This window comes from Corvus kubaryi, unplaced genomic scaffold, assembly GCF_017639235.1.
Source record: "Corvus kubaryi isolate FWS band 111438036 unplaced genomic scaffold, C.kubaryi_AGA036_p1.0 37334, whole genome shotgun sequence".
Classification (NCBI taxonomy): Eukaryota; Metazoa; Chordata; class Aves; order Passeriformes; family Corvidae; genus Corvus; species Corvus kubaryi.
In genome coordinates this window covers 25,016,796-25,037,362 of record NW_024581108.1, presented here as the reverse complement: position 1 = coordinate 25,037,362, position 20,567 = coordinate 25,016,796, and the positions used below count along the sequence as shown (strand labels likewise).

The following is a 20,567-nucleotide window of genomic DNA, read 5'->3' as shown; positions in this document are numbered from 1 at the left end:
CGTGGGACCCAAACCACCGCTCACATCCTCTGCTCTGAAACCTGCTCCTCAGCCTGGTTTCAGTCTCTGCCACTGAGCTCAGCCCTGTGCAGGACTCCTCATCCTCATCCTCCTCCCCAAACCCCCCAAAGGCTCGGGGATGGGAGAGGCTCCCCCAGATCCCGCCATTTCGAACAATTATTCCCAGTTTTGTTGTGAGGCTGCTCCAGCTGCTGCTGGTTTTGTCCTGCCACGTTTTCAGGAGGGTTTTGCTGACCCAGGCTCTTCTTTGCAGCTTTGCACGAGCCTTGGTCACAATCTGGGCTTTGATCTCTGCTTGGTGAACTCAGAAATCCCCGAAGGTCTACGGGTGTTACTGAGCTCTGTGAAACCTCCGAGCCTGTAATCCAATTTTAGCCTCTGCAGCGCCTTTATCTGCCACCGAATCTCTCCCACAATTTACTGACAGCCAAACCCTTGCAGAGCTTCCAGCGTAGGGCAGGCTGCTGAGTGCAAACACGGAGTAAAACCCGGCAGCACCAGATTACTCAGAGGACGTCTCTGTGATCTGCTGGCCCTGGTGCTGTTCCCAAAGTGTTCAGGTTGCCTTCGGTCCCAGGGCTTTGCCAGCTGCAGTAATTGGTGCTACCCAGACTCTGTAGAAAAGAAGCAAACGAAGGTCAGGCTGTCAGTTGGTGACTAAGCTGAGCCTAAACCCAGCTCTCTGTGCTGCCAGCCTCAAAGCAGAACAGATTCCACATCCTCCAGCATGGTAATGGCATGAAGGGTTTAACCTTGCCACTCGGATGCACGTTTCATACACAGTTTATTATGTGTTAAGTTTATTTGTTGTTTCTTCGTTCTTCATTTGGTCTAATTTTTTTCCGAGCCCACTTTTTGAAGCAAATCCCACAAGGAGAGTGTCCCTGGCTGATCTATGGTGGTGGTGGGAACTCCCTGCACCTCGAGCTCAGCCCTGGCACACCCAGCAGACACACCCTGCTCTGACGGGATGGAGCTCAGAGCAGGAGTGGGTGGCTCTGTGTTCTCCAACCCCCCTGGAGCTTTGAACTCTCTGCACCCAATTTCTTACTTCTTTTTAATCTGTTCCGTCCTCCCCTTTGAATGAAAAGACCTTTTTTAGTGAGGTTTTGTTAGAACTTTGGTGATGATGAGACAGCACCATGGTGCATCTCTGTGGGTCGTGAAAATTGTGGAATTCATTCCCGAGCTGATAAACAGCCTGTGGGAATCACTGCCAACAGTAAAACCAAGCTTAGGAAAAGGGATAGAAAATCCTGATATCAAAAATCAGGGAGGGTGTAATATTTGAGGGAAGGAGGGAACCCTGAGGTGTTAAAATAAATCAGCTGAGAGTGACTTTGTGATTGGGTTCCATCCCTGGAAGTGTTCAAGGCCGGGTTGGATGGGGCTTGGAGCAACCTGGGAGAGTGTTTGGGATCACAGAATCCCAGACTGGTTTGGGTTTGGAGACACCTTAAAGCTCTTTTTATTTTAACCCCCTGCCATGGCAGGGACACCTCCCACTGTCCCAGGCTGCTCCCAGCCCCAATGTCCAGCCTGGCCTTGGGCACTGCCAGGGATCCAGGGGCAGCCCCAGCTGCTCTGGGCACCCTGTGCCAGGGCCTCCCCATGTTTATCTCTGCTTGGTGAAGCCCTCTGTATATATTTGTGCCCTTCTCTTTCGTAGCCCAGAGTTACCAGATGCAACCATGGAAAGCAGAAATGTTTCCTTTGGCACCCAGGGATCAGTGGGAGAATTGGCACTGGGAGCTGGGAATGCTCTATCCCTGCCCCACTGCTGGAAAAACAGGATCTGTGCTCCTCTGGCCACTGATCTGTGTGCAGGGATCCCTCCTGTGGCTGGAAATTCACCCAGCAGCTCCCTGACATGCCAGAGCTGCCCTGTTTCCTGGCAAGATGAGCATTCCCTCCCTCGAGATCTGGCAGCTCAGGTGGCAGAGGCAGCACGAGTCTCAGGATGTGGACATGGAAACAAAAGCTGTCCCCACCTCACCCTTGGGCTGCTGAAAGTGTGTGGCTGTTCTTGAACAATTTCCTTCCTGCACCGGCAGCACTCACTAATTTTAGACTCCCTGCCTTGCTGCACTCACACTTCTGTGCGTGTTTGCTGCTTCTGAAGAAGAATCCTGCCCCTCCTTGCCAGGTCACTGCTCCTCTGGAATCACCAGCAGCAGATTCCTGGGGGTATGGAAGGAAAAAAGCCCAGCACACGCGAGGCTGGTTTGGAAGTAGTGATGATAAACGACAAAATGAATCCATTTGTGCAACAGCTGATGGAGAAATGCTCACGGTGCCTAGGAAAAATTGAAAAAACATAAGATTTGGGAATATTTTGTAAGTCCCAGGAACACCTGTAAATGGTTTCCTGGCTGCTGAAGGAAGGAGACTCCTGTGTTTCACCTTCTAGATGTCGGAAGATCCAAATTCCTGGTCACGTCCCTGAAAAATCCTGTTTTTCTGTGCCCTTCCCACAGGGAGGCTGAGGGGTGGCAAAGCTCTGTGAGATGAGTAATCCCTCACCCAAAGGGCCAGGGAGCGATTCCGAGGGATTTTAAATCAGCCTGGCAGGTGGTGGAGGTTTGCTCCTACCTGAGTGGGTTTTTATCGGGAATGGGAGGAAAATGAAATACAGAAAGGATTCCATGTTCTTGGTGCCCGTGTGTGACACATAAATCCTCCTTGGTGCAGCGTCTGCTCATCAGGAGCAATCCCAAAATATTTTCCACACCCCTGCCAGGATGTCTGAGGGATTTTTTTAACCATTTTAATTGCAATCAGCTCCAGGAACGAGTGCTCCAAACATGTGGGAATGAAGTGCTCCAAACAGCTCCAAACATTTGGGAATGAAGTGCTCCAAACATTTGGGAATGAAGTGCTCCAAACAGCTCCAAACATTTGGGAATGAAGTGCTCCAAACATTTGACAAGAGGACGATGTTGAGCAGCAATTGAAGATATTGCACCCTGCAGGAATCTCCTGCGTGGCATTCCAGGAATCCAAGTTTTATGGATTTTTGCTCCTGCCAGTGTGAGGTAAGGTTAAATTCAGGATTTACTGGCCCAAGCTTTCCAGGCAGCCACAAGAACCTGCAGTGGAGTAAGAGGGCAAAATTCCAATCTGGAGTCTTGCTCTGGTTCTCCCGTTGGAAATCCCAGCTCTGACACCGCCTCGGTCACTGCTCCAGGGTTTTATCCACAATTCCACCTCCTCTCAGAACAACCTTCCCATGCCTTGTGGGAAGCAGGGATTTACATCCACAGACTCCCTGTTCACAGCTCTCAGGCAGGACAGCAGCTCCTCAGGGACCAGCATCTGCTCCGGGACATCGCTGGGCGGCCTCTGCTCCCACGGATTCTCCAGGAAGGGTCCGTGTCCCGCCCGCACTGGGAATGCCTGGCTGCTGTTGAGGATGAGGTTGATCTTGTCCAGCGGACACACCTGGGGCACCCCTCCCTGCTGGTCCCACAGCTGGGGGACAGGGCTGGTGTAGTCCCCGCAGAAGATTCCCAGCTCCGGTTCCGGGCTGGCCGTGGGCGGCTGCTCCTGGTAAATCCCAGCAGCGACGTATCCCAGCTCATTCCCATCGGAGAGCTGCGGTCTGTAGGCACTGAGCTGCTCCTGGCTCGGGCTGCTGGGGGCCACCACGCTCCTTGGGAGCTCCCTGTCCTCGGCCACCTCTGCCCTGGGCTTGCTCCCCGTGTCCGGGCTCCCGTGCTCCTCCTGTGCTGGCACCTCCTCGATTTCCGTAAGTGTGGGATCGCTGGAGGCCAGGAATGGCTCGTGGAGACTGGCACTGGGGAAATCACCCTCGTCCTGGGGAAAAAATGATGCCTATGGCAATGAACTGGTGAATTTTGTTAGGAGGAGAGCTGTGATTAGAGCTTGGAGCAACCTGGTCTAGGGGAAGATTCCCTGCCCGTGGCAGGGGATGGGATGGGATGGGATGAACCTGACTCAGCTGTGGCCACGGAATACAGAGTAGATGGAATTAAGGTTTAAAAGCCTCAGCTAATCCAGGCTCCCACACACCTTGCAAATGCCTGGGAAATGATTCCTGAGCAGTTCCCAGTCCCTGAGAGCTCAATCCTCCTCCCATCCACGTTTCTCACAGCTCTGGAGCAAGCTGCCTTCTCCCAGGTAACAAGGAGTATTACCAGAGGAAACGGCCTCAAGTTGTGCCAGGGGAGGTTTTGGTGGGATTTTAGGGAGAATTTCTTTGTGGAAAGGGCTGTCCAGCCCTGGCACAGGGGTGGAGTCCCCAAACCTGGAGGGATTTCAAAGCCACGTGGCACCTGGGGACACGGGGCAGTGGCGGCCTTGGCGCTGCTGGGGGATGGTTGGACTCAATGATCTCAGAAGGGTTTCCAACCTGGACAATTCCACGATTCTGTGAAGCCAAGCTTTAATCTGGAGTGAAGCAAAGCCGGGAGATGTCCCTGCCCTTACCTGCAGTGACTTCACCACGGTGCTGTTCTCCATGTGGGGGAACTCTTCAAACAGCCACTTTGGCAGGAGGGACACAAGGGTGGCCTTAATCCTTCACCAAAGGGAAAAGTCCAATTTATTATTCAGATAGTCCTCATGCAGGATGAAACTGTCCTGGCAGGAGGGGCACATGAAGTGCACCCAGTCTTTGAGGGGGACTTGGAAACTCTGGGTTCCTCATTCTTGAGTTTCCCCAGATCTGTGTTTATTTGATTTTTTTGGTTGGTCTCTGCCTTACTGTGGAGCACACAAATGTCCTTCATACCACAGCCTGATAAGTGGGTGACACTGCCCTCAGGCTGAGGTGAAAGGGACCCTGTAGTTGACTTTAAAACATCCCAGAAGAAATCTTATGCCTCTTCTACACACCAAGAACACAGAGTAAAAAAAGTGTGACATGGAAATAAGGGAAAAAAAATATGGAGGAGAAGGGAATACCTTTTCCTGACTGATTTTTTAAACATCACAATCGCAAAAAGAACTGCCAGTCCGACCACGCCGAGGCTCAGTCCCAAGAGAGCTCCGATGTCATCATCTGCAAAGGATGGAGAGGCAGGAGGTCATGCCTGGGGCTCAGCCACTCAGTCAGTCACCATTTCCTACCTCAGCTGCCAGAAATGCTGACATGAATTCCTCGGCTCATGTTGGTTTTGCTTTTGGTTTGAGTGCTGCAACAGATCGTAATGTGCAGGATGTGCAAAGCAGAGCAGGCCCTGGTTCTAACTGCGGGGTGGAATCGGTCTCTTGTGTAGGTTGATTTTGTATTTTCCTGGTTTTGGCACCTCCCACTTGGACTGGGCATTGTATTTTAACCTCTTTAGAAAGCAGAACTCAAAGCTTGCATTCCGTGGGTGCTGCTCACCCACGAGAGCACCACAGCCTTCCCTCCACGTGGGTCATGAGAGAGTGAAAATGTCCCTTTTTTTGGCTCTGACCTCCCCAAAGTGTCCGGGAGCTCTCAGTTCCCACTGCCAGGTGCTGCTTGGGTTAAACCTCCCACTTATGGCCGGGAGAAAGCCTGGCTTAACAAGGCAGAGCTGCCCTCCTTACCCTGGGACATCTCGCTGTAGGTGCTGCCCAGGAGCGGCTCCTCTGGAGGGACTGGAACAGAGAGGGGGAAACGTCTGTAATTCATTTAGAGAGGGGGAAACGTCTGTAAGTCATTTAGAGAGGGGGGAATGTCTGTAATTCATTTAGAGGACGGGGGGTGAACAGAAGCCCTGGTTTGGTGTTATCTTTTTAGAAAAATAAATAACGGTGTAACAAGAAAAATTAAGCTCCCTGAAGTAATGAGTAACTCCAGCTCTGGCTGGGTTCTCCACCACATCCCATTTCTCAGAGATCCAATTAAATGAAATGTTGGTCAACACCTGTCCCCAGCTATAAAACATCCTCCCTGCACGCCCCTCCCCTCAGCACCTGAAATGGGAATTTAGAACCCCTGGGGAGCTCCATCATTTTGCATGAGCACTCCCAGGTTGTTTAACAGGTTTTCCAGAGCAGCTGGGGCTGCCCCTGGATCCCTGGCAGTGTCCAAGGCCAGGCTGGACACTGGGGCTGGGAGCAGCCTGGGACAGTGGAAGGGGTGGCAGGGGTGGCACTGGGTGGGCTTTGAGTCCCTCCCAACCCAAACCACTGTGGGATTCTGTGATCCCAAAGTGCCTGAACCCCACGGGAATGAATTTCCTGATCATTTCTGTGCAGTGAGGGAAGATCCACAGCTGAAGGACCTGCCATGGCAAGAAGCCTCTTTCTGCCAAAACAAGCAGCCGGCTTTGATCCCGGCTGAGTTCAGCAATTCCCTCGGGATCACTTTTCCTTGACAAACATTTGGTGCCATTGGGTCCTGCCCGGAGGAGAACACCCAACAGCCAGAGCTACCAAGGCAGGAGTGTTTGCTTCCATTTCCTGGGAATAACTGCCCTTCTGCAGCTCAGAGAGGGGCCAGGCAGAGCCACGGAGCTGCTTTGTCACAGGAGAAGTCTCTGAGCAGCTGCAGATGGCCCATCCCAGGTGGGAGCTGAGGACACCCTCAGCTGTCCCCTCAGGTGTCACCCGCAGGTACCTCTGGCTCTGACAGCCCTTGATGGCCCTGCCCAGCCTCACCTGGCCCCTCTGCCCACCCCTGCTCTATTTAAGCCCAGCCCTGGCCCTCAGCCCCCAGTGGGGCTGTGCTGGAGCAGCTCTGGAGGTCAGACCCTGCTCCGCTGCCATGGCCTGGCCTCAGCCCTGCTGAGGACCTGCCCAGCTCTGGAGGACACCCAGAGCCACCCCCAGCGATGGAGATGATGCTGCTCCTTCGCAAGCTGGCTCGTGCTCTTCTCTGACACCATTTCCAGCACTGAAGCTGCCTGATCCAGCCAAATTCCAAACCGTTCTGTGATTCCCACTCCAGGTAAGGAAGGACAGGCTGTGACAGCCCAGCTGCTCTCTGGAAAAGCTGTTTGCTGTGCTTTGGTTTATCTGGAACAAACAGGAACCTCGCCTTTCTGCCACAGAAAGGGACAGAGGCTCCACTGCTGCATCTGGTGAGGGGAAATGTGGTTCTTGGGTGTTTCAGGTCCATGTGGGCGAGCAAAGACCACCTCGAGCAGGGTTTTACACAAATACTTTGATTAAACCCTTTCTTTTCCCATCCTGCTTTCCTCTGCTCGCTGGGGAGGGTTTATCCTGTTCCCAGAGCTGGCAGGCTGCGGGGAGGAGCAGCAGCTTTTCCCCCGGGCAGGCTCACCTCGGCCGGAGCTGGGGTTGCTGATCCCGTCGGGATACACCGCGTACAGGGACACGCTGAGGGGAGCTCCCGCCGCTGCCTCTGCTGGGAAAAGCCAGATTTGCCTTCAAAAACGTGTTTTTCTCTGCTGGGCAGGCTCTAGGCTCGGTCAGGGGCTTGCTGCTGAGTGGTGGAAGCAGATGGATTGGCCTTTGTGGGTCCGGGGTTGTTCCTGGCCTGGCAGCTCACTTCATTTTCTTTCTGTCTCCATCTTCTCCTTTCCCTGAGATCTTCACCCAGGGAACCAAATCCCACTGACTGCCCTCAAATCTCCAATTCCTCCCCTCCTCCTTTCTTCTTCTTTTCACAGCCCCACTCCCCAAAAACAAGTGGGCTCAAATTCAAATGAAGCTGCCTTTATGATCTAATTTGGATTTATAATCTAATTCAGATTTATGGTGTCCTGATGAGCTGTCCCAAGCAGAAGAGGGATTCCTGGGATGTCCTACCTTGGATGTAGGTGTGTGTTTCCTGGTGTGGGACCTTCTCCCAGAAGTACTGCTCCTCCTGGTGCTGCTGGGAGCTGGAAACCCACTCCAGTATGAACCAGAGCAGGGGTCTCTGGCTGTGCTGGGGTGGCTGCCACTGAACCAGGACCCTGCTCTGGTTCTCAGGCTTCACCTCCACGGCCTCTGGTGCTGGGAATTCTGTGGAGAAAGAGGGAAAGGGGGGCTGTCACCCCAACCTCGTCCTTGGGGCCTGGGAAGGGTCAGCCAGGCCCAGGAAAAGCGTGGCTTTCCTGGAAGTGTTCACGAACTGAAGGGTGAGCAGGAAATTAGAGAGTGTTGTGGGTTTATATATAGACACACAAAATATACATAAAAATCCAGCTTTATGTATTGATCTGTATTTCATAGAATTATTTAGGTTGGAAAAGACCTTAAAGATCAAGGCCACCACTGCCCCGTGTCCTCAAGTGCCACATCCACAGGGCTTGGGAATCCCTCCAGGGATGGGGACTCAGCACTGCCCTGGGCAGCTGTGCCAGGGGTGGACAACTCCTTCCGTGAAGAAATTTTCCATCATATCCACCCTGAGCCTGCCCTGGCTCAGGCCTGAGGCCGTTCCCTCTCCTCCTGTCCCTGTTTCCTGCCAGCAGAGCCCGACCCCCCCGGCTGCCCCCTCCTGTCAGGGACTTGTGCAGAGCCACAAGGTCCCCCCTGAGCCTCCTTTGCTCCAGCCTGAGCCCCTTTCCCAGCTCCCTCAGGAATTCTCCAGCCCCTTCCCAGCTCCATTCCCTTCCCTGGACACGCTCCAGCCCCTCCATGTCCTTCTTGGAGTGGTGATCCCAGAGCTGTCCCCAGGACTGGAGGAGCCCCAGCAGTGCCAGCACAGGGGACAGGCATTGCCCTGGGGCCCTCCTGGCCAGCTGTGCTCATGTCCAGCCAGATGTAGATCTCTGTGAATCCCAAAAAACACATCATCAGCTCTGTCATGTCCCTGAAATCTTCACCTGTCATGTCTTACCAGAAACATGCACGGTTCTGATAAACATGAGAGCTTAGAGAGTTTTTTCCACCTTATTTCTCTTCAGTTTCTTTTTACTCATGTATTTGTCCTCAGCTTGAATGGGACTTTCCCCTCCCATTGCTCATTCAAAGAGACATTTTTCAGAACTAGGCAAGTGTGGTTGTGGGGAAAACCACAGCCCATGGGCACATGGAGCATGAGGTGGTCCTAAAAGGATTTTAAAAGGATTTTTTCTTTCCTTCCTCTTCAGTTTGCATGGACCCAGCTCACAGTGGGGGCTGGCAGAGCTGCAGGAGCTGTTTTGGGGGGCAGGGAGCGGAGGAGCAGCCTTGTACCCTTTGCTTTGCCCGCCAACATGGACAGGGCAAACTCATTTTTAAATTTGTTGCTGCAGCCTTAGGAGATCAAGGAATGAGATGCCAGGGCCTAAAGGGGCTCCAGGAGAGCTGGAGAGGGACTGGGGAGAAGGCATGGAGGGACAGGACCCAGGGAATGGCTTCCCAGTGCCAGAGGGCAGGGATGGATGGGAGATTGGGAAGGAATTGTTCCCTGGGAGGGTGGGCAGGCCCTGGCACAGGGTGCCCAGAGCAGCTGGGGCTGCCCCTGGATCCCTGGCAGTGCCCAAGGCCAGGCTGGACATTGGGGCTGGGAGCAGCCTGGGATAGTGGGAGGTGTCTGTGTCCACGGAACAGTGAAATGAGATGGGCTTTAGGATCTCCCTCAACCCAGACCATTCCAGAATTCCATGATTCCATGTGCAGCCGTGGAGCATCTCCAAGGGATGCTGACTTGCCTGGAGGATGTTGTGCTCCCTCGGTGGAGCGGGCAGAGCTCTGCCGGGGCTTTCCCCTTGCACATTCCAGCATTTCCCCCACAATCCGGATAACATCCAGTCCCTGTAACTGGCACGTGTGGGATCCTACCTTCCTGACCCGCGCCCCGGTTTAGGGGGATGCTGGCGGGGCTGGAAGCCCCTTTGGAGTTGTGAGCGGTGACGAGGAGGGCGCGGGCTCCCGGCGGCACCAGGACAGCGCACTCGGTGCCGGAGGTGCGGCAGAGCGTCCCCGTTCCCTCGGCGGACACGGCATAGCCCAGGATCCTCCCGCGGGCATCCCGGGCTGGCAGCGGCTGGGAGGGGCGAGACGGACAGAGATTTGTGGGGTCTGACCCCGAGACACGCGGTCAGGACAGCTGTCCCCTCGGCTGGGGGACACATTTTACAAGGACGGAGAGATTTGGCTCCAAGCTGGGCTGGCATTTTCCTCCCGTCCCCTCTCCTCAGGGAGGGCGGCACCTCCGGCTGCTCGGGGAGGAGCAGCAGAGCCAAAAATTCGGAGGCTGCCCCAAAGCACCTTACCTTGATCAAGACCGTCACCTCGCGGCTGCCGTTGGGCAGCGCCGGGCCCAGGCGCCGCCACACCCCGGGAGCGGCGGCGGGGGCTGCGGGAGGAGGGGGACACGGTGAGACACCGGAGCGGACCCGGGGCTCCCGCACACCCGCAGCCCTCCGGGAAGCCCCTCCCGGCCGCCGGATCTGCGGCTGGGAGAGGAAACAGCGCAGATGGAAAGCACGGGCGGGCGCTGCTTTTTGGGGTGAGGACATCCCCGGTTCCCCGCTGCCACCGGGGTGCGAGGGCAGCGCTCCTCGGGCATCCCGGGGTCGCTGAGCCGGCCGTGCCTAGGCTCATCCTGGGGTCGGAAGCTGGCATGGATGGGGGCAGCTGCCTCAGGGTGACAGGGATTTGTCACGACACAGCGACTGGTGGCGATTTTTCCACCCGGGGGAGCAAGCAAGCCACTAAAGATCATGGAATTTGTTAGGCCGGAAAAGCCCTCTGGGACCACCGAGCCCAACCATTCCCCGGCACTGCCCAGGCCACCACTGCCCCGTGTCCCCAAAGTGCCACATCCACAGGGCTTTGAAATCCCTCCGGCGTGGGCACCCCGGGCAGCGGTGACAAACGCCACACACGGGTGGCACCGCGGCTGAGCCCACCTGCCTCGGGGGTGCTGTAGAGGAAGGGGGGGCTCCAGGCGCTCCAGGGGCTGTGGGCGGTGCTGAGCCGGCACCTGACCTGGAACACGAACTGGGTGTCGCTCTGCAGCTCGTGCTGCCAGCGGGGGCCCTCCTGTGCCACGCTGTGGCCCAGCTCCACCTGCAAGGCAAGCACGGGGAGCTGGGGCAGCGGGACCCCCACTGCCACCGCCTCCCTCGTCCCCACGGGCAGGGATGGGCAGGAGCCACCCTGTCCCCTCAGTGCCACACTGCGGGGCACAGCCAGAGCCCCCAGCCGGCTGCCATGCTGGGATTCTGCCAGCGCGGAGATTTTGGGGGCTCCTGTGGGAGCGGGGATCCAGGCTCAGCCCCTGCCGGCACCAGGGGTGTTTCCGAAGGGGCTCAGGTGGAGCTGTCCCAGTGTAGTTTTGTTTGGGGTGTGCGTTGAGCATCCCGGAGGATTTTGTGCCTTGTCCTTGCCGAGCAGGACATTTGGAAATATTTGGAATTCTGTGCCTTTGCTTAAAAGGCTGAGACAGCCCTGCCCACGAGGCCGTCTCCTCTCTCAGGTGGCATCAGCTCTCCCGCCCCCCCAAAGTGGGGGCTGCCTGTGGCCGGGGGTGCTCATTCCCCACCAGCACTGGAGAAAAGGGGTGAGTTTTGAATGACCCCAAATATTCCCATTGCCCACGGGGGTCCCCAGCGGGAACGGGACTTGCACCTCTTTAACGGGGGCAGGTTGTGCGTGTGGGGGGAGGTCTGGGGGGTCCCGGGGGTCTCACATGCCACGTTGGGGTGCCCGTGGCTCTGTGCCTCTCCTCACAGTGCACGTTCTGCAGCTGTGTCCGGCTCCTCCAGCGGGTGGTGGTGCTGGGAGGGGACGTCTCTGTCGTCTCGGCGCCGATGACCACGGGCAGGGCGGGGACCACTGTGGGGAGAGACGGGAATGGGTGGGGTGAGGGCTGTCCTTGTGCTCAGGGGGGTCCCCAAAGTGACACTGCAGGGCAGTGTGGGTGGCCATGCACAGCCCCAGCACACGCCGTGCTGCTCATGGATGGATGGATGGAGGGAAGGACGGACATACCGAGCTCCTGCAGGCTGAGGTGCCGAGGGGCCGAGCGGGCAGTGCCCAGCGCGTTGCTGGCCTGCACCCACACCGAGTAGTGGCTCGCACTGTGCAGCTCTCTCAGCAGCACAGGTGAGTCTGCAGGGAAGGTCTTTTCTTCCTCCTCGTCCTCATCATCCGCCAGCCTGGGAAGCAGAAGGCAGCCCCGTCAGTGCCCATCCCAGCACCACACACCCGCTGGCACGGCCACCCTGGCTCCTGAGGTGTCACAGCTCATGACCAGGGCATGGCCATCCGCCAAACCGGGGTTTGTCACCCCTAAAGCAAACTGGAAAGTCATCCCCTTCTGTTCTGACACCCCTGCTGTTTTCCCGGTGGGAAGGGAACTTTCTCCTTCCTTTCTGGCTGTGTGGTTCAGTTTGGTCCCAAGCGAATTTAGGCAGGAGCTTTATCTCTTCACAAAGCCTCCATATGATAGGATTTAATGTCTTGAAAACTGAGTCAGGATAACTGAGAGCCTGCCAGGCTGGTGCCATGGGGATTCAGTGGTAAGGAGCATCCGGGGATGGGGTGTGGCATGCCAGGCTGGTGCCATGGGGACTTTGGGGACAGGGAGCATCCCAGGGTGGGACTGTGGCACGGCACGCAGCAGCCAGCACCTCAGCTTCAGTTTCAGGCTGGCCTTGCAGTTTTGGGTTTTGGGCAGCGTTATGTTCACCCTCTCTATCTTGGAGAGAATCCAAGAAGCTGGACACTGCTGCTTCCATGTGGCAGGCGCGCTGGAACGTGTGCCGGGTCACCGACAGAGCTCTGACCTGCGGAACGCACCCCGCGGGGAACGCGCGGTTCTCGGGCAGGAGGTGGCAAAACGTGAGCTGTGGGAAGTGGAAGTGGGGCACGGCAGCTCCGCTGCCACCCGGGGCTGCCACCCGGGGCTGCCACCCGGGGCTGCCACCCTCCCGCGCCCCCTCCCAGCCGCGCTGCCCCGGGGCCTCACCTGCGCAGGTGGAGGCTGTGCCGGGTGGGCAGGTGGGTGTCCCGTCCTGCATCCCAGGCGCACTGCAGGCACTCCGAGCCCTCGGCGATGGCGCAGCTCAGGTTGCCGGGGGGGTCCGGAGGGTCTGCGGGGGCGAGGCCGGGTGAGGGCTCGGACACCCCGGGAGGAGCCAAACGCCACCCCCTCGGAGCTTGGCACGGGCTGGGGGCACGGGGGTACTCACAGCCGGCCCGGACCTCCGCGCCGCACACCAGGCGGTGCCTGTGGTTGCTGGCACAGAGGGAGAAACAGGCGACGGTCGCGAAGGGCATCCGGAAATCGCGCAGGTGGAGCCGCACGGTGCTGCCGTCCAGGACCAGCGGGGTCTCCTCAGTGCGGCTGTAGTTGAGGAGGATGAGGAGCTGGGCCGAGGGACAGTCCAGGGCGGACCGGCAGGTGATGGAGATGTCAGAGCCCATCCGCACCACCGGCGCGGGCTCGATCCAGACGTGCCCCCTGCACTCGATGGTTGCAACACCTGCGCCAAAGCGGGAGGGCTCGGGGGGTGTCCCATGGGAGGAGGGGGTGCCCGTGGGCTGCGCTGCTCGGCAGGGAGCTGCTCTGCATCTGGAGCCTGCAGCGAGGGGATTACACCCCGGCCCGGCCACCTGGCACCCCACGGGATGGGGATAAACCAGGGGTCACGAGTGATGCCGGGGAGAAATTGTTCCCTGGGAGGGTGGGCAGGCCCTGGCACAGGGTGTCCAGAGAAGCTGTGGCTGCCCCTGGATCCCTGGCAGTGTCCAAGGCCAGGCTGGAGAGGATTTGGAGCAGCCTGGGATAGCAGAAGGTGTCCCTGCCCAGGGCTGGATGAGCCCCGAGGTCTCTCCCAGCCCAAACCAGGCTGTGGCTCTGTGCTGAGCTCCCCGTCTGCAGCAGCACCCTGGCCCCCGGTGACTCATCCTGGCACATCAGAAACAGCCAGATTCGCCAGTTTCACCAATTTTAGGCATTGCTCTAATGCTCAAATGACTGCAGGGAAATAACCTGCATTCTCAAGAGCTCTGATCCCCAAGATTAGGGTGGCGGAGGCGCTGCCCTTCCCTATCAGATGAAGCTCTGCAGCAGCCCCAGCTCACAGGCGCTATCAGGCTCCATCTGCCCTTCCTGGAAAGGGCACAACTGCACAGGGGCTACAAGGAGCCTGAAAATAGCCCTGGGACCCTGGTTATGGCTCTGGGAGCCTGGATGTAACCCCGTTCCAAGGATGTGAGAGGGAAGGAGAAGGAGCTGCAGGCCGTGGGATCCCCCCCTGCAATGCTCCCCCCAAACCCCACAGCTCTGTGATTGTCCAGTTCCCACTCTAAACCCCCTGCAGGCCCAGGGCACTGCTCTGGTGTCACAAGGTGGCCGTGCTGAGCCCTGTCACCGTCACTCACCTTGGCACAGGCAGCAGAGCAGGACGTGGAGCACCAAAGCCTCGCCGGACCCTGCCATGGCCTGCACTGCGGCCGCTGCCCGCGCGTGGCATAGTCTGGGGGATAAAAAATGCTGAAGCAAATCCTCCTGGAAACCAGCTCCAGCACAGGCAGGAGGACAGGGAGGGGAGGGGAGAAGGCAGCGAGGATTTGTGACAGGGAAATCTTCCCTTGAGGAAATGGATTTGGTGGGGCAGGGGGTGCTGCCCCTCTGCTCAGACCCATCCCGAGTGTTGGCTCCGGGGCTGGGGTGCCACAGATCAGGAGAGACATGGACACTCTGGAATGAGTCCACCAGAGGTGCCTGAGGGTCAGGAGCGCCTGAGAAGTGTGGAAGGGTTGGGAGAGCTGCTCAGCCTGGAGAAGAGGGGGCTCAGGGGGGCAGATCCTTGGGAATGGATGTGTGATGGGGAAGTAAAGATGAGGGAGCCAAACTCCTCCCAGCGCTGCCCAGGGACACACAGGTGGCAATGGGCTCCCACTGGAAGTCAGGGAATCCCAGCTAAATGTAAGAAAAAGCTCTTTAAAGGTGGCCAGAGTGGAGCTGCTGCCCTGAGGGCTCATCCCACAGTGTCCATCCCTGGGGGTGCTCAGACACGGTTTTATGGGATAGAAATTTCCTGCTTCCATAAGATCTTTCCCTCAGGTCCTGCCCAGGCTGAGCAATGGCTCTGCCCAGAAGTGACCCCCTGAGACAGCCCCAAAACCCCAGCCCAGGGCTTCCCACCTGTCCCCAAGGAGCCACCCTTGTCCCTGCACCCCACAGTTGCTTAAATTCTTCCCTGCTCCCTTTGCCTCTCTCCACAGCCTCCTTGGAAGCATTCCCACAATCCAGGAAAGAAAGCCCAGCCCCACCAGCCTCGTGGGACTTGGGCTGTGGGGCTGGGAGGGTTTTGCAGCAACCAAGGCACGGATGGGCGAGGTGCAGGGAAATGCAGCTCCCGGGGGGAATTTCCTCTTTTCCAAGACAAGCGTCCTCCTGGAAGCAGCCAGCATGGCACCCCCCAGCCCCTGGAGCTGGGGTGACTCCAGCCTCCCCACAAGCCTGTCTGGGGGTGGGAGATGGGCACAGAGCAGCCCTGAACCAGCCCTGACACCCCCATTCACCTGCCCGGGGCTGAACACCCAGCAAAGCCCCACACGCCATCATTTCCTTTCCCCATGCAATACCTGCAGTCAGGAAGGGCGAGTTTCCCCTGCAGGGAGGCCAGAGTCCACAGTAAAAGCTTCAAAATGCTGTTTTTCAACCCAAACCAGGCCACCAGCAAGAGCGAGTGCTTCGTTGTTTCTCGTGCGGGATGAGGTGACCTGGTTTGGTTTTGGGGCTGCTCAAGTGCTCATCACGAGTGAGTCAAATTTCAAGTGCCTCCCTATTACCTGACCTACAAAGAGAAGCTGTCGGTTCCCAAGTGCCCACGAACCTTCTGCAAGTGAGAGCAAATGAAAAAATGCAATTTGAGTCCTAAGAGAAGAGCTCAAAACTCTCAATCTGCCCAGCTCTCCAGGGGATCGCAGGCTCTGCCTCCTCTGGGAATCACATTCGTGTTTTTATTCCAATTTAGAGGCGTCTGTAAACTCCAGAGCCAAAGGAATGAGACCGTTTGGAGATGCTGGGCTTTGATCTCATCTCTGGTAAAGTCTCCTCGTGCATTAGGCTAAAGAAACGTGAATTCAATAAAGAAGGGAAAAGCTGCTCCATGGTGCCAACCCAAACCACACGGAATCTCCACCGGCGGCTGTGCCAGGAGCGGATAAACACCGGAGCAGCAGGTGAGGAGCAGGAGCTGGGGTATTTTGGGGTTAAATGCGGGGGGCTGGAAGCTGGGAAAAGCAGGGGTTCCTTACCTTGGCAGTCCTCAGGACATGTGGCACCGGGAGCCTCCTCCTGCCGCTGTGGCCGGAGCTGCCGAGCATCGGCAGCGAGGGCAGTGTGGGGCTGACCTACATAGAGCACCGGAGTTTCTTTTCCAGTCTGAGTCAGCCCGTGGGGAAACCCGGCATCCCTTAGAGGAGCAGCCTCGGGGGAAGGGGCGTCTTAAAGTTCTGGCAGGATTTGGAACCCATCCCGAACGGATCGTTACGGTCTCGCCGCTGGGTGTGAGGCGGGAGCGCTGGCGGAGAGTCCCGGCTGCTGTCGCGGAAAGAACATTTTCCTGCCGATCCCAGAGGCATGGAATGGAAAGTCCTTAAGGAGCGGGGTTGTTCTCACCAGCACTGAGTGTCACCCCCTGTGCTTGTGCTGGTCCCCAGCTCCTCCCAGGATGTTACAGGCAGGGCTGGGAGGTCCAAGGCTCCAGGGATGCTCCGGCGCTCTCCATCCCGCCGGCTCCCTCTGCTGCTCCCAAACTCCGGCTCTGCAGAGCCCGGGGCTTCCTTTTTCGTGTCGGTTGAGGAGTTAAACCTCAAAAACAGTGTTAACCTCATTAGACAGTGCAACCACAGGAAACCCCGCACTGCTCCTGCCTCTGCCTCGCAGGAGGAAATGTTGGGGAGCAGAATTCACCCCCCCGGGGCAAGGCAGAGCCTCCCTCTGCCAGCAAGCCCTGACTGCTCCGGGTTTTGACTGATCCACGGGGACTTTTGTGGAAGTGAGAGCAAGAGGCTGCCGGCGCCACGGGGTGAAACCTCGCTGGGTGGTGTGGTTATGTAACGTATATGATGTATGGAACCTGTGTGGTTATAGGAACGGGTCGGTTTGTGCAGTTACACACACCCTGAGCAGGACGGCGAGGGTTTCAGTGGGAATTTTAGTTTGGGGATGTCCTGGGAGTGTTTAATGCACGGGGCTAGGGCTGCACAGCTGGCGCTGGGGCAGCACGGCGAGCATGCACATCTGCAGCCAGCTCATCCCGTCTGGCCAAGGGCAAGCACATCTGGGCCCGGGTGGCACATCTGGAGCCAGGGCAGCACATCTGGAGCCAGGGCAGCACATCTGGAGCTGGCACAGTGCGGTGGGATGTGGAGCTGCCCCAGGACAGGTGCCAGAGCCCCTCGGAGCTGCTGGCCCCTGCATTTCCCAGGCCCCGGCTGCCGTTTGGCTGAGATGTCCTTATCTCTTCCTGAGCACTGCGAGCTGCAGCTCAGAGCCCCGCGGGCAGCAGGGGAGCAGAGCCAGGGCTCACACCGGGCTCTTTCCTGCAGATTTCTCTTTCCCGTGCTCAGGAATCTCAGCTGCTGTCGCCTTCCTCTGGGACAGCTACACTGCCCCGGCCTTCCAACCCCCATCGTGTTTGGGGTTCTCTGAGGTTTGTTCAGAAATTCCTCAGAGCCTGATGGAAACTGAGGACAGGGATAGACGGGTTCAGGGAGAAATTCCTCCCTGGGAGGGTGGGGAGGCCCTGGCGCAGGGTGCCGGAGAAGCTGTGGCTGCCCCTGGATCGCTGGAAGTGCCGAAGGCCAGGCTGGACGGGGCTTGGAGCAGCCTGGGATAGCACAAGGTGGAACAAGATGAGGTTTCTGCTCCCCGCCGACCCGAACCATTCCAGGATTCCGTGATCCTGTCTCCAGAGGTGGAAACGCCTCTCCAGCATTTGGGTGCCCTGCAGAGAGTCCCTCCCGAGGCCGCCACAGCCCAGCAGGTTCCCCCAGCACAGCCTTGGGATCCAGTGCTCCCCAGCCTGGCCCAGGGGTGGGGTCAGCTCCCTTCCCCCCCAGCAGCACCCAGGTTTGGGGGCACCGTGAGCCCTCCCCGGGCTGTGCCGTGCTTTCCCCGCCGCCCCCGCGCAGCCGATAGGATCTCCCGGGCACTTCCTCGCCGTGCCGGCGCTGCCCCCGCGCCAGCTCCCCACTGCCACCGCCACTGTCACTGCCACCACCCCTGTGCCCCCTCCCTGTGCCCCGTCCTGGTGCCGGGCTCCGGAGCCCCTTTCCCCTCCCTGGGACGTGCCCGCAGCGCCGGAGCCCTCAGCAGTTTGGCACGGAGCTGGCTGTCAGATGAGATGAGGATTAAAGCGGATTGATTGAACACTTGTTATCTTTGGTGGGCACGCTGGGATCCCTGCCCTGCCTCGGAGGCTGAGGGCAGCAGGAAGGAAAGGTCGGGACAGACCCGGCCCTGCTGCCAAGAGCGGGGCTCTTGTGTCACCCCCGGAGCTGTGCCCGGCGCGGGGGCCACGGGGGCCACAGACACGGCCCAGGCGCAGCTCGCCCCCTGCTCGCCCTGCTGGCAGCGCTGCGAGGCGACACCCAGATATTTGGCCTTAAAATCGCCGCGGTGGCTCCGGGGCCGGGGACGCTGCCCCACGGGGGCTTCCCTGTCCCCCCCCAGTGAGGGTCCCGGGGGACAGGGACATTCCAGAGGGAGGGCAGGGCTGGGAATCAGCGCCGCTTGCGTCAGGGCCGCTGGCACCGCGGCCCAGGCAGGATTAGGTTCCTTTGTACTGCTGGAGCAGTAAATATTCCCAAGTCCAAGCTCCGCTGAGGGTTCAGGACAGCCAGGGCTCGGTGCAGGAACAAGGAAGGTGATGCCAATGTCAAAGGGGGTTCGACTGTGATTTTTGGCCGGGGTAAAAGGACACCCGAGATATGGGAAAGTTGCTCCCGGCCTTTAAAGTCAGTTTGTCCTTCCTGTGAGCCGTGCCAGGGAACAGCCCCAGCTCCTGCCCTTCGAGTGGGGCAGCAGCAGGGACACGAATAGGCCGCGAGAAGGAAAGTTTGGGCAGAGTTTGCTTTTCCCTGCGAGGGGAAGGTGCTGCGGTGAGCCGAGCGTGCCAGGACGAGCAGCAGCTCCTGCCCACGGGGCCACGATGCCCCATTTCCCTCTGCAGGCCCTGGCTGTGCCCAGGCAGGTCACGGCAGAGAGATAATCGGGAATGACGCTCTCCAAAAGGGGCTGTTTCCTCTGTGAGCACCACCACGGCCACGGGCAAGGAATGTCCCGCTGCTGCCTTCCCTCCTCACGCTGGGAGCGATCCCCAAAACAATCCCTGGAGGGATTTAAAAGCCGTGTGGATGGACATGGGATAGGGGTGGCCTTGGCAGTGCTGGAATGGTTGGACTCCGTGTTGTTTGAGGGCTTTTCCAACTTAAATGATCCAAGGTTCTATGGAATTGTTGCTATTTCCCAGCTGAGGCTCATCCCACATCCCCTGCATCGCCCCCCAGGCCCACCCTCCATCCCCCACACCAGCCGGCGCGGCTTTCCCGTGGCTGCAGCTTTGTCCCTCCATCCGTGTCCCGTCCCTTGGGGGGCTCCAGGACACTTTGCCCCGTGGGCTCTGAGAGCTGTGACCAGCTGGGCTCTGCTCCCCGGCCGGGATCAGGGTGATGGGAAGCAGATTCCGCAGCAGCGACGGACTGAGCTGTGCGTGTCACTCCTTGTCCCCCAGCTAAATCTGTTCTCTCCACTGCGTCCCGTAGGGCGGAGGTGTTTTTGTGCTCCAAGCTGCCTTGTTTTGGGATTTTTCCACTTGGCAGAGCATAGCCCGGAGGGGAAGATTTAATCTCTGAAAGAGAAGGGCTGGTGCCAAAATCCTGCGTGCGGGGTCACCCGAGGGCAACAGCCGGCAGGGTGCCGGGGCCCCCGGGGCCGCCGTGCCAGCGACAGCGGTGCCAGCACGGGTCTGACCCCCCAGTCCTGCTGTGGGGACAGGTGGAAGGACCCCTGTCCCGCTGCCCAGAGAGGGGACACGCGTCTGGTGCGCCCTGGTCCCTGCAGTGCCCCCCATGCAGTGCCCGGTGCCCCCCACCTCAGGCCCCGTGGGACCTCACCTACGCGCCCCTTCCTCTCTTCATGCCCCCCGCCAGACCCCGGGGGGTTCCCCTCATCAGTGCCCCCCATGCCAACCTCCCGTGAGCTGCCCCCCTTGCTGTGTCCCCTATCCCAGACCCTCGGCTGCTCACCCGCATCAGTGCCCCCGCATCCCAGCCCTCCCTGTCAATGCCCCCCATCCCAGCCGCTGTTCGGTGCCCCTCCATCAATGCCCCCACCCCAGATCTGTGTTCTATGCACCCGGTCCGAGCCCCCCATCCCAGCCCCCATTCAGTCTCCCCCTCCCCGGTCTGAGCCCCCTCATCCCAGCCCCCTGTGCGATGTCCCCCTATCAATGCCCCCATACCAGCTCCCGTGCCACCACCCCATCACTGCCCCCCGCGCCATGTCCCTCCATCCCAGCCCCCACCCCATCCCAGCCCCCTGTGCAATGTCCCTCCATCCCAGGACCCATCCCAGCCCCCTGTGCCATGTCCCCTGTGCCATGTCCCTCCATCCCAGCCCCCACCCCGGCCCCCTGCGATGTCCCCCCCATCCCAGCACCCGCAGGTCTCCCCATCACTACCCCCGCTGCCCCCCCACCCCAGCCCCC

The 20,567-nt window shown here is 58.8% G+C and overlaps 1 protein-coding gene across 1 annotated transcript; it reads right to left on the bottom strand.

Moving 5' to 3' along the window:
- Positions 1 to 1,561: 1,561 nt before the first annotated feature.
- IL23R (interleukin 23 receptor) lies at positions 1,562 to 20,044 on the bottom strand. The gene is made up of 17 exons (XM_042031060.1): positions 19,975 to 20,044; positions 16,111 to 16,206; positions 15,436 to 15,601; positions 14,227 to 14,321; positions 13,032 to 13,325; positions 12,809 to 12,932; positions 11,830 to 11,996; positions 11,528 to 11,673; positions 10,746 to 10,905; positions 10,107 to 10,189; positions 9,673 to 9,877; positions 7,729 to 7,926; positions 7,241 to 7,324; positions 5,560 to 5,610; positions 4,948 to 5,044; positions 4,471 to 4,561; positions 1,562 to 3,837 (listed from the first exon to the last, which is right to left on the bottom strand). The coding sequence occupies exons 1-17, from the start codon at positions 20,042 to 20,044 to the stop codon at positions 3,235 to 3,237; spliced, it is 2,730 nt and encodes a 909-aa protein (XP_041886994.1). The 3' UTR covers positions 1,562 to 3,234.
- Positions 20,045 to 20,567: the final 523 nt, after the last annotated feature.

Bases quoted from the DNA above. Each gene is read 5' to 3' on its own strand.
- IL23R (XM_042031060.1), bottom strand. From the start codon at position 20,044: ATGGGGGGCACTGATGAGGGGAACCCCCCGGGGTCTGGCGGGGGGCAT. The intron at 12,933-13,031 runs GTGAGTACCCCC...TCGCCCCCGCAG, and splicing joins CGCGGAGGTCCGGGCCGGCT to ACCCTCCGGACCCCCCCGGC. The intron at 10,906-11,527 runs GTGAGACCCCCG...CTTGCCTTGCAG, and splicing joins CGGGCACCCCAACGTGGCAT to GTGGAGCTGGGCCACAGCGT.